The sequence below is a fragment of the Rhinopithecus bieti genome, unplaced genomic scaffold (genome assembly GCF_001698545.2).
Source record: "Rhinopithecus bieti isolate Rb0 unplaced genomic scaffold, ASM169854v2 scaffold_11964, whole genome shotgun sequence".
In the NCBI taxonomy this organism is placed as follows: domain Eukaryota; kingdom Metazoa; phylum Chordata; class Mammalia; order Primates; family Cercopithecidae; genus Rhinopithecus; species Rhinopithecus bieti.
The window spans coordinates 7,331,555-7,344,956 of record NW_016807677.1 but is presented as its reverse complement, the minus strand read 5'-3'; the positions used below and the strand labels follow the sequence as shown (position 1 = coordinate 7,344,956).

Genomic DNA, 13,402 nt, shown 5'->3' with positions numbered 1-13,402 from the left:
CGTCCCGGCCCCCTGACGTCGGCGCACGTCAGCGGCGGCGCGCGCCTGGCTGGGCCCTGCGGAGCGGGAGGGAAGGAGCGAAGGAGCAAACGGAGCGGCCGTCGCCCAAGCCGAGCCGCGCTGCCAGCCCTCCCGCTCGCCCGCCCGCGCTCCTGTCCGCCGTGTCTAGCAGCGGGGCCCAGCATGGTCATGGCGGATGGCCCGAGGCACTTGCAGCGCGGGCCGGTCCGGGTGGGGTTCTACGACATCGAGGGCACGCTGGGCAAGGGCAACTTCGCCGTGGTGAAGCTGGGGCGGCACCGGATCACCAAGACGGAGGTGCGGCCCGGGGCTCGGCGGGAGCGTCCGAGGCGAGGGTTCGGGAGAGGAGCTGCTTACCGAGAGGGGCGGCCGCAGTGGTGGGACTGGGGAGACCCGAGAGGCCGCCTCACTGGCGGAGGCGAGCGGGCCTGGGACTGTGAGGACCCAGGAGGTGCAGGGGGTCGGTGAGCAGCGAAGGGATCGGGCCCGGGCACCCAGAGCCGAGTGTCGTCCGACTGGAAACGCAACCAGCCGGGGCTTAGCTTTCCCCTACTCCACCCGCGGTGGCCACCTGGAATTTCGCCCAGAGCCCCCCACCCGAGCCATGACCTGGTCTGTGGCCTCCGCTCCGGAGCCCAAGTTCCGCGTCTTCCCTGCTTTCGGCTGGGGGTGGGGTGGGAGGGGAAGTCTCGGTGTTCCCAGGCTGCGCGGTGAGAGACGTCGCCGGCCCGAGGAGGGGACCGCCTGCGCTTGGGCTCCGCGGATGGGGGCTCGTGCGGCCCCCGTGACCCCGCTACCCCTCCCCTGCCCGACGAGGAGGGGCCCGGTGGCTGGGAATGCCCCCACGGCCACTGTCCATCTCTTCTCCTTCCTTTTGGCCCACGGTGTCTCTGATTTGGTGTCTGGCTAGGTTGATCTCTTGCCTGGGGCATTTCCATTTAATGCTCCAGACAATAGAACTGGTTAAAATGGTCATCTCTGCACTTGCACAGTGGGTGGGTTGGACAGAAGTCTAGGGTTGTCCCTGTACCAGGTGTGCATTCTGGCTGTAATACGCATTCTTTAAACCATATCAGATTCTGCCTCTACTCATAAAGCCCTCAACTGCTTCCTGACGGTGAATCCTGCACCCTCTTCATTGCACATTCTAATGCACCGCACATATTCTCTCACAAGTCTCTGTTCTTACCTAACCCGCCCCCCTTCCTTCCACTGCCTCAAGCTGCTCTCCTCAGGGTCTCTATTTTAAGACGTGCAAATTAAATACCTTAGAAGAACGGTAGAAACAAAACCATTCTTTAGAATAAAACCTAGTGGTTTTGACGTACTCTACTCTGCCTTATTGTAGTTCCTCCTGGAGTTTCATCCTTTTCCTGTTTGTTTGCCCTCCAGTTTTGGTCCTATTCTGCTTTTTCCCTTGTTAGTACAAATGTACTAGAGTTTGAATGTAGAATAAAGTAGGACTTCTTTTCAGAATGACTTATGTAAGGCGAAGGGCACTGGCAAACCTGAGTGATTTTTGGAGTTGCAGTTGTACTTACAAGTTTTGCTTAATCCCATTTCCAAAAGGAAGGGGTATATGTCATTTTGTCTTCTTTACTTTTTGCCTTCTCCTGCTGGTCCTGAAGCAGTCCAAATCTATCTTTTAGAATCAGGACCAAGGTCAGATATTTCATTCTCACAGATTTACCAGTTAGCAATTTAAATTGTAATGATAATGGTAACTTGACTATAGTGATATTGCTAAATCTTTGCATAGTTTAATCTGATCCCAGCATTTTTTAAAATGAAGAAATTGGTTCCATTCCTCTGAAGAGCCATGGCCTAATACCATGCCATTTCCCTTTAAGTTACATAAAAGAAGGCATTTTAAATGCATGTTTTATGAGTCCTTGCTTAATGACTTTCTAAAAACAAACATTGTGAGTTATAGAGAGGTTCTACAAAACTTTTGAACTATAGTATATCGTGTGGTTGAATTCCAAATCCATCAGTTCGTAATATTTTTTTCTCAGCTCTTACTGGGATTAGTAGCAAGATTTAATTAAGTCATCTATTATTTATCAGGTCAGATTTAGTTAATACAGTAAGAGCTGCTTAAGTGGAGTGACTGACACTTTCTCTTGAGGTTGACAATTCAAATGGTGTCCGTTTTAAACTGATATATCTTAAAGAGCTAGGGGGCACTATGGAGTAATATCGTGGTTTGGCTATCAGAGTGAGATCAATGCATTCATTTGTAATTGAAGCAAGCACTGGTCAGATCGTGAAAGAGGATCGATCCTAAATCGTGTGTGTAGTATATATGTTTAGAATTATTTACGTTAAATGCTAAATGTTTAGTCCACAGAACCCATTTCCCTGTGCTTTTCTAAAGAAGCTGTTATTAACATATAAAAAGAAATCGTGTGAATGTGAATTTGAGATGGGTGAGTGTGAGTATCTGTGGAGATTTGGTGGGTGTGATTGAAGATATTAAGGTAGAGAGGGATAGGTGAAATGTCAAAGCAATCGTTGAACAGAAGAGTTCTCTAGATCTCTAGCTTGTCAAGTTGCTCTGAATTTTTTTTTTTTTTTTTTTTTTTTTTTTTGAGACAGAGTCTCACTCTTGTTGCCCAGGCTGGCTGGAGTGCAATGGTGCGATCTCGGCTCACTGCAACCTCTGCCTCCCGGGTTCAAGCGATTCTCCTGCCTCAGCCTCCCAAGTAGCTGGGATTACAGGCGCTCACCACCATGCCCGGCTAATTTCTGTCTTTTTAGTAGAGACAGGGTTTCACAGTGTTGGCCAGGCTGGTTTCGAACTCCTGACAAGTGATCCACGGCCTCAGCCTCCCAAAGTGCTGGGATTACAGGCGGGAGCCACCGCGCCTGGCCGAATTGTTTCTTAAAGTATTCCATGAGAGTAACAATTCCATTGTTAATGAAGTTTTTTACAGCAGTTATTTATCCTTATTCGAATTCACTGGATAAATGTTTGTGTGTTTTTGATAAATACAACTACCTTAAAAACTATAAGATATGTAGTGAAAACTTTTGTTCTAAATTGAGTTTTCATTGCAGAATATACTACGGTAGTTATAGTGGAACAATGAATATGGTATAAAAATAATATCAGCAAAATATTATTGACAATAAAAGTTTCTTCATATACTATGCTTTAACATAGATACAAGTTTGTGTGTTTTAAAACTTAGAGGTCTTTTTTCCCAAGTTTGACCCTGAGGCAAATTTTAGGGCTTACTCATCTGTGTAATGAGCAATTGGACCCTTTTATTTTTAACTGGTTCTTCTCTGTTTCTTATTCTATATCACTCACAAATGATGTATTTCTACAGAACTTGGGAGATTCAAGTCCGTTTCCCTTTTAGGAAAAAAAATAGTAGACAAAAGAGATCTTCATTTTGGTCGAATCTATCAAACAGTTTAACATTGTTTATGAAATATAGTTACATCATCGTCTGAAGTGGTATTGTGTTTGATCTCCATGTGAATTTTGCACCCAAAGGGGAAGACAGGTGGGGGTAGAATCCAGCTTCCTAATACACTTTGTAAAGGCTTTGTAGTATTCGTTTGTGGTTTATGAATTAGAGATGCTAATTTTTTAGCATAATGGGAAAAGAATAATAGCATGTAAGCTGTTAAACTTTGAGGCAGTAGTGGTTGCTTGTTTGCTGTTCACTGAGTGTCCTTGAGTAGTTTATTTTATCAATACTATACAGTACTAGGAAATAACTTTTTCCTTCTAGTTAATAGTGTAGCTAGTTTTTTGTCTCTTAAGTAAAATTCTAGAAAAGCCAATGGTATCCTTAAATGTTTCTGTATTCTGTTTAAGAAATAGTTTCTTTCTTGTTGCTCTCAGAACAAAAGGAAGAAAAATAAAGAAGTAGTGTCTTACTGTAATATAAAAAATAAAGAAGAGTATTGTGAACAAAAAAATATACATATAATTCCTCCACCAATGGGAATAACCCATTCTTAACATTATGGCACTAGTCTTTTTATTTAAATGCATTTTTTCCATAGATGAGAGCACATGGTACATGTGTATAAATTATGTTCTTTTTTCTACTTAATATTGTAACCTAGGCATTTTGCTTAATATATATAACTTTATAAAAACATTTTTGTTAGCTGCATGGTGTTCTACCTTGTAGGTGAATATCATTTTACCTAACAGTTCCCTTATTAATGAATATTATGTAATTTTCAGTTTTTGTTTATAGTAAATAATTTGCCGTGAATATTTTTGTGTCTATAACTGAGTGTGCATTTTACATTTTTTTTAGGGAGGAGGCATTGCTGGTAAAGTCCTAAAAGGAAATTTCCTAAGTAACAAGGTATTATTTTACATTAAAGAGTAGTGTATTTTTATTACCAAATCTGTCATGTTTATTATTGAAAAATTTAAAAGTATAAATAGGAGGCCAGGCTAGATGACTGACACCTGTAATCCCAACACAGTGGGAGGCCATTGCAGATGGGTTGCTCGAGGCCAGGAGTTCGAGACCAGCCCGGTCAATATAGCAAGACTCCATCTCATTAAAAAAAAAAAAAAAAAAAAAAAAAAAAAAAAAAAAAAAAAAAAAAAACTATAAATAAATGAAAAGAATTCCCCATAAAATCACAACCCCAGAGATAACCATAACTCGTTATTTTCAGACCTTTTCTATAACAGATAACTTGAGTTTTCAACACCATATGTCTCATATTGCTTAGCTAAAGAGCGTGTAAATGTATAGTCTATGGAATCATAAAGATATTTCAAAGAGGTTCTAAAAATGACCTTATTAAAATGGCATGTGGGTGTCAGGCTGCTTACTTACCCTTAAGAGAACTTGGAATGCAAAACTGATAACAAGGACATTCTGAAAACTGTATTTGTTTGCTAAAAAGCCTTCCATGTGCATTTTGGGGATTTTATAGTTAGGCCTAATTCTTTACTACCTTAAAATGTAAGATTTTTAAAAGGTTTTCAGAATTGTTAAGATATTAAAATTGCATTTTTATAGCAAACTTAGAAACAAGAAAAAGGCATATTACACCCTGATTATGATGTTTCTTGAAGAGAACTCATTTTAAAAATACATTTGAATTTTCTATTTTGCTTTAAAATTTTAAGACTCCTTTCAGTAGTCTTGGTATTAATCTTGTACTGTGAAATATTCCAGAATTTCAAGAACTGTACTATGTGCAACAGAAGGACTTGTTACCAAATGACTCAATCACTAATATTTGTATCTAGTCTTATGTATGATCTTTAATTGTGTATTGAAATAAAAATTATGTTTGTCTTGGAATATATATGCTTTCATAGAATTTTCTCTAGTTTTCTGCACCCCGGACAAATAGTATTTGTCAAATTATTCTGCTAACTGTTGTTCAAAATAATCTGCTCTTTTTTGGGAGTGGGAACAAACATGCAAAATAAGAGTTGTGTAAATGTTTATATTCTGTAGAAATTTTAACTTTAACAGAGTTTAATGTGTTCTGATTTTAAACCCTCTGGGAAATACTATCTCAGTACTAGTCAATTAAGAAAACAATTATTTGGAAATAACTGAAACTGGCCTATCTTCTTGGATTCACATGATGACATTTGATTTATGACCCACTGCTGATAGCAGATTCATTTCCTTGGAGACAGATGCGTTCCAGAATTCATTAGAATATCATTCTTTCCATTTTCGTGTGCCTAGTACCTTTTCTACCTTCCACCTCCATCTTTTCAAAATAAATTATATAAAACTTTCTTTATTCAGAACATTGGTGTAGAATACTTTCCCATCCTTCACAGAGAAATAGCCTATATATCCATTTTGAGATATTAGAAGATCAAAAGATAAACTTGGAAATTCCATCAGAAACTTCATTTAAAATTTTTTTTAATACTTTAAACAGATTAAGAGATGAATATTGGATGAATTAAGCTGAGAAACAATACTAAAATTTATTTTATGTTCTCCTTGAAAGTAAACATAGTATCTATATGGTTTCCCCCAGTTATAGAAGTCAATGCATCTTCATTGTAAACATTGTTGAAAAGCCCAAAGAAGAAAATTAACATCCTTACTTCTACTCTCCAGACCCAGAGATAATGCCTGTTAATATTTGGTTCATCTTCTTCTAGTTATTCACATATATTTTATATGTATGTAATAAAATTGATGTCATGTATACATATAATCTGTGTTTTTTACCTAACATGTTGTTAACATTTCCCTAAGTTTGAAAACTATGTAAAGCATGGTTAAATAGTATTTGTGCATTTTTGACTACCCATATTTTATTTAATCAATTTCCTATTACTGAACATTTAGTCTATTTCTCTCTTGCTGTCTCTCTTTCTAAAATAATTTTTCAGAGAGCATCCCTCTACATACATCTTTGTGCATGTATCTGATTATTTCCTCAGTGTAATTGCATACCAATGGAATTCTTGGGTCAAGGAGTATGTACATTACCTATCTTATGGCGTAGGATGCCAAATTACCCTCCAGAAAAGGAGTATCCATTAATTTTCACCAGCAAGAACTCATATTTTACAGGAATATTATTTTCTAAATCTCTGCCAGCTTGATAGCAGAAAGTAATATTCTTTGCTTCTTTCAAATTTTTTCTGTTTTTATTTTTTAATTGACAAATAAATGTTTATATTTCTGTTACTTCAATTGGCATTTCTTTGATTACTTTGTACAGTTTTATATGATGATTGCATTCCTTTTATACATTTTTTTTGTCCTTTGACCCATTTAATTGCATTGTCTTTTTTGTTGATTTGTTTAAATACTTTTAAGATAGGGGATTATTTTAATCACTTCTTTTATCATCTTAAAATTCTCAGTTTAATTTTGCGGGTATATAACTATCAGACCATTTACCTTTCTCCCAATCTGTTTTTCTTACCCACTATTACAAAAGTCAAATCAATTTTTTGGGGAGGGGTGGGGACAGGGTCTCACTGTGTCGCCCAGGCTGGAGTACAGTGGCAAGATTACAGCTCATTGCAGCCTCCACGTCCCAGGCACAAGTGATCCTCCCACGCTCAAGTGATCCTCCCACCTCAGCCTTCCAAGTAGCTGGGACTATGGGTGCACACCCCCACGCCTGGCTAATTTTTAAATTTTTTTGTAAAGACAAGATTTTGCCATGTTGCCCAAGCTGGTCTTGAACTCCTTGGTTCAAACAGCCCTCCCACCTTGGCCTCCCAAAGTGCTGGGATTACAGACATAAGCCACCATACCCAGCCATCAAATTAAATCCTAATGAGAATTTATTATTTGAATAATTTTAAAAGCCAAATTTACATTGGAAAAAAAGTCTGCTTTTTATTCATTCTGAGAGGGTAGCTAGATAATTCTCTGTTTTACTGCTCACTTTTACTGCTTTCAGAAATTCTTTCATTATAGACCAGTCAATCACACTTGCTTTTCAATCGGATGATAGACTAGTAGGTTGTAATTCTACCAATGATTTGTTATATAAGCTGAAAGGTGTATTTATTTTTTAATTTCAGAGGTCTAATGTATGGTATGATAGAGCTAATGCTACTTGGTACTTCAGAAGGACAGTGTAGAATTAGTATATTAGTAATAGGACTGGAGTAAATATTATCTAAGACAAGAAACATGTTAATCCCTTCTTATTTGTTATTAGAAGAATAGCTCTTATTGTGTAACCTCTTTATAAAATCTCCAAAAGCTACTTTTTTTGGCTTTCATCTGTGGATTTATAGAATCAAAAAGCAACTTTTCTATGTGTGGTTTCTTTAAATGAGATTAATATTTCTTTTATGAGAAGTTGTTTTTCTAAAATCAAAAAGACAGGATAGGCCAGGAGTGGTAGCTCACGCCTGTAATCCCAGCACTTTGGGGGGCCAAGGCAGGTGGATTGCTTGAGACCAGCCTGGCCAACACGGTGAAACCCCATCTCTACTAAAAATACAAAAATTATCCTGGCATGGTGGTGCACACCTGTAATCCCAGTTACTCGGCAGGCTGAGGCAGGAGAATCACTTGAACCTGGGAGGCAGAGGTTGCACTGAACTGAGATCGCACCACTGCAATCCAGCAGTGACAGAGCAAGACTCTGTCTAAAAGAAAAAGAAAAATACCAAAAAAAGGGATAACAGTTTGAAAATGAAAAAATTCCATTTATTCATCAGTTTAACACTTTTACATTTCTGCTGTTACATTTAATTCCTTGTCCTCCCATATAAAATTTGTATTTGACATAGTTGTTACTTTCATATGTATTTTAAAATTTCACACTGTTAGAAACATTTCTGTATATGTCTTAATATTTAAATCACAAAATAATATAGCCATTTTCTAAGGAATTTTGAAAATGAGAAAATGAAAACTAATATTTCTCAGATGGAGAATTAGTATATGTGATAAATAACTATGTCATTGTTCTGGGTTTTTTCTTATTAGAAAAATAATACATGTTCACTGAAGAAAAATTGCACAGAAGAGTACAAAGCAGTTTATCGCCATCTTTTTCTACTCATACCTTATGCTGAGACTGCACTGATATCTCAGTTTTCTAATACTCTGTTAATTATATGTACACATAAGGCTAGGTGAGGTGGCTCACACCAGTAATCCCACACTTTTGGGAGGCCAAGGCAGGAGGATTACTTGAGCCTAGGAATTTGAGACCAGTCTAGGCAACATGGTGAAACCCACTCTTTCTTGACCAAATGTATATATTTATATATATGTATACACACACGCGCGTGCGCGCACACACACACACAAATTAGCACAGTGTGGTGGTGCACACCTGTAGTCCCAGCTTCTTGGGAGGCTGAGGTGGGAGGATCATTTGAGCTGAGGTGAGAGGTTGCAGTGAGCTGAGATCGCACCACTGCATTCCAGCCCAGGCAACAGAGTGAGACCCTGTCTCAAAAAAAAAAAAGTGAACATAAATCTTTGTCATCATTTCAGATTATTTCCCTCAAATAATTTCTCAGAAGAAGAGTCCTTAAGCTACATGGAATGGATGATTTTTAAGGTTCATAATAAAGACTACTAAATTCTTCCCCAGCAAAATTATAATCTATTTTAATTCCTACTAACAATATCTAAAACAAACATCTCATTGAACCTTAGCTGACCAGGTTATTTATTTTTTAATCTTTATAAACATAATAAGTAAAATGGTATTTTGTTTTAATTCATATTTCCCTGAGTATTTTGAAGTTGAATATTCAGTGTTGCTACTTTATGTGGGATTTAGTTTGATAATAATCATTCTAGTTTGTCCTAATTTTCTTCAGTTTATAGAGGAGACCTTTTCAGTCCTTTAGTAGAAGGAGTATTCATTTTTCTGTCATATAAATTTATTGAAGTTTCTTTTAAGATGATGTATATATAATAATTAGAGAGTTGAATAGATGAGCACCACCAAAAAAGGCGATCTTTCCATTCATGGAGTTCCTTTCTTGACTTACTTTCTTGTTACCATGCAGATTTTGTCCCTTATACTATGTTCAGAACTAAATAAGAGAAGGGATATAGAGAGGAAGTTCCCACAAATCTAAGTTCATTCTAATCCTTAAAAGGAACTATTGGGACACAACACTTGCAAATTAAGGACTTTCAGTGCACCTTTGGGGAAATCCCCAAATACAAATTTTTTGTTGATAAAATGTGTTCATCTTCTTCTTACAGACCTATTAAATTCCTTGAGGGTAGGAATGAAACCTCATTCATTGTTATATCCCAGGCATAGTTCCTGGCACACAACAGACGCTGTGTAATGTATTACTACTAGACCCTTTGAAATAGTGGAAAGATTAAAGTTGGAGTTAGAAGGCCTAGGGTTTTTCTCCCTTAATTCATTAGAGCTTTAAGACCTTTGTTGATTATGTGACATTATTTGAACCTCAGTTTCATCAACTCATGAGTATACCTCTTGTTTCATTTACTTCACAGAATTGGGAAATAAATGAGATAAAATATGCTACAAGTATCTTAAAAAGTGCTATGCAGTTGTGAAAGTCATCACCAGTGTTAGTATTATACATATTTCTGAGAAGTACTTGATAGAGAGCTCCATTGTTAAGAAATTACTTGGATGAGTTTGGCAGACTGCTAGCTGATCTCTGAAAACTCTACTGTTTCCTCTTCTTTCTGGGCCTACAGCTGGACTGTTTCTATGCTGCCCTTGCGTTTAGGTGTGGTCATATGCTGAGTTCTAACTAATAGAATGAACAGAAATAATAGGCACCACTTCCAGGCCCGGCCCATAAAATCACCTGTGAGGATCCCTCAAAGTTCTTTTTTCCTTCTGTCTAGCTAGAATGGAGACCACCTTCAGGTTAACCTTGGAAGCCACACATTAAAGATATTAAAGCCTCTTTGAATCTCAAATGCCTGCCAACTTCATTTGTCTAGTTCTGCTACATGAGCAAGAAATAAACTTCTATTGAGTGTGAATCATATGTTTTGGGTTGTATTTGGTAAAGCAATTAGACTTCCCGTGTTACAAGGAACATGTTAACTCATGCTCTGCTTTTTCTTTAGAGAAGCATAATCCTCTTATAATAGCTCTAGTAGCCTTAGAAACAAGGGATAGCAATGGGATAAATATATATATATATATTTATTTATGATCATAGATGGATAAAGTCTGTGACCCAAGATAAAATTGAAGTGAGAATTATATCATTTGAGTAATTTTGTTAAGAAAAGTTAAATGAGATTTATAATGTTTTATTGAAGTTTAATTAGATAACATTTTAACTTTTAATATATGTCATATATTTTCACTTTTCATTGTTGAGGCCAAGGTTCCAAAAGGGTATGAAAAAGGAGATTTCTCTGGGTAATACGTTGCTTTAATTGATATTTAGTATCTAAACTCTTTCATCCCATTAAATATGATACTTAAGATATTTACAGTATAAAATTGTCTTGTGATAGGAATCATGCTGAGGTTTTAAGAACCATAATCCCTTCTCTCCATCTTTTTCTATTAGATGATTGTGACCCATCTCATTATAAAAGCTTTTGTTGGGGCAGGGGTGCTGATATCTAGACTCACTCCTGAAATTGTAGGATAAGACATTTTCTTTAAAATATGCACGTCTGTGAAACTTGATGTGATGTTCCTAAGGAATATTGAGGATATTCCTTTATACACTTATCTTTTTATCTGGCAACTGTTACCCAAAGTTACCCAAAATATAATGGATTGTATCATACTCTTCATTGAGGAGGGTTTCTTTAAATGTATTTAGGTTTGAGGTGGTCCAATAATATTTCTAATAGCAAGTATATAATATTAATCATTCTACTTGCCTAGCAAAGTTTTACTTTCTAGAGTATTTTCATTATGGTAATAATTAAAACACCACCAAACATAATGAAAACAGCTATCACAGAACCTATGTACTTAACTCCTTAGAGAAGAAGCTTTTATTCTTAGGCAATAAATTTAATTTTATACATTATGTTTAGCAATCGGATTTCCCCTGGGAAGCTTGGAGCATTCCACAATTAATTTAAATCAGGAAACAACCTGTGGACAGCAAGTTAGAAGTAGAGAAAGGTGAGAAATAAAACTTACAGTAGAGCTTTAGGACATAACAGCAAAGGATAGAGCAGCCACAAAGAAAGAAGAAAAAAATTGACTCTCCCCCCTAATTTTTTGTTTTTATTTTTGAGATGGAGTCTCACTCTGTCACCCAGACTGGAGTGCAATGGCACAATCTTGGCTCACTGCAACCTCCACCTCCTGGGTTCAAGTGATTCTCCTGCCTCAGCCTCCCAGGTTGCTGGGATTACAGGCGCCCGCCACCAGGCCTGGCTAATTTTTATGTTTTTAGTAGAGACAGGGTTTTACCACGTTGGCCAGGCTGGTCTGAAACTCCTGACCTCAAATGATCAGCGTGCCTCGGCCTCCCAAGTGCTGGGATTACAGACATGAACCATAGCGCCTAGCCTGATTCCCCCAAAATTTAACTACTAATAGCGTACTGTTGACTGGAAGCCTTACCAATAACAGAAACAGTCCATTAACACATATTTTGTATGTTGCATGTGTTATATACTTTATTCTTACAATAAAGTAAGCTAGGGAAAAGAAAATGTTAAGAAAATCACAAGGAAAATACATTTATTACTCATTAAGTGAAGTGGATCATCATAAAGGTCTCCATCCTCATTATCTTCACGTTGAGTAGGCTGAGGAGGAGGAGGAGGAAGAAGTGAAGTTAGTGGTGGAAGAAAATTTGTGTATCAGTGAACCCACACAGTTAAACCCATGTTGTTCAGGGTTAACTGTAATTGTATGAACAGGAGACTGCGGGAATTATGTGAAATGGCAAGCTGAATCCTATTTTACTGGATACGTTTTGGAAGCATTGAGCTATCATAGCATGTGCAATTGCTGATATTAAAAGTTATCCTTGGCTGGGCACAGTGGCTCATGCCTGAAATCCGAACACTGGGAGGCCAAGGTGGGCAGATCACCTGAAGTGAGGAGTTCGAGACCAACCTGGCCAAACATGGTGAAACCCCATCTCTACTAAAAATACAAAAATTAGCCAGCCATGGTGGCACACACCTGTAATCCCAGCTACTCAGGAGGTTGAGGCAGGAGAATCACTTGAGCCCAGGAGGTGGAGGTTGCAGTTAGCCAAGATCATGCCACTGCACTCTAGCCTGGGCCACAGAGCAAAACTCCGTATCAAAAAATAAATAAATAAATAAAATTTTTCCTGAGGCCAGGCATGGTGGCTCACGCCTGTAATCCCAGCACTTTGGGAGGCCGAGAAGGGAGGATTGCTTGAGGCCAGGAGTTCAAGACCAGCCTGGTCAACATACAGATGGTCAACCAACCATCTGTATTAAAAAAAAAAGAAGAAGGAAAGTTACCCCAAAACAATAACATAAGGCTAAATTATGTTTAGAATACCCTTTGATATAATTTGAAGTACATTTTGAGTTTTTTCAAAACTTATCATTAAATTTGGGTGATTCTCAATTATCTGAAAAATTTATTTAAATCAGAATGCTTTATTTTCCAACCAAATATCTACTAACTTTAATAAATTAGTTCTTTTTAATTGCGTGAAAAAAATGTGTGTAATCGCCGGGCGTGGTGGCTCACGCCTGTAATCCCAGCACTTTGGGAGGCCGAGGCAGGTGGATCACGAGGTCAGGAGATCGAGACCATCCTCGCTAACACGATGAAACCCCGTCTCTACTGAAAATACAAAAATTAGCTGGACGTGCTGGTGGGTGCCTGTAGTCCCAGCTACTTGGGAGGCTGAGGCCGGAGAATGGCGTGAACCCGGGAGGCAGAGTTTGCAGTGAGCTGAGATCGTGCCACTGCACTCCAGCCTGGGCGACAGAGCGAGACTCCATCTCAA

The 13,402-nt window shown here is 38.3% G+C and overlaps 1 protein-coding gene across 2 annotated transcripts in view; it reads left to right on the top strand.

Annotated features, from left to right (window-relative positions):
• The first annotated feature begins 20 nt into the window (after nt 1-20).
• SIK2 (salt inducible kinase 2) overlaps nt 21-13,402 on the top strand; it is a 134,843-nt gene continuing 121,461 nt past the window's right edge. Inside the window, exons 1-2 of one of the 2 annotated variants that reach the window (XM_017883238.1) lie at nt 26-318; nt 4,308-4,358. In XM_017883238.1, coding sequence (XP_017738727.1) covers nt 184-318; nt 4,308-4,358 — 186 coding nt within the window. In that variant the 5' untranslated portion in view covers nt 26-183. Of the gene's footprint in view, nt 319-4,307; nt 4,359-13,402 lie in introns of both variants that reach the window. The other variant, XM_017883239.1, reaches the window with a different exon arrangement.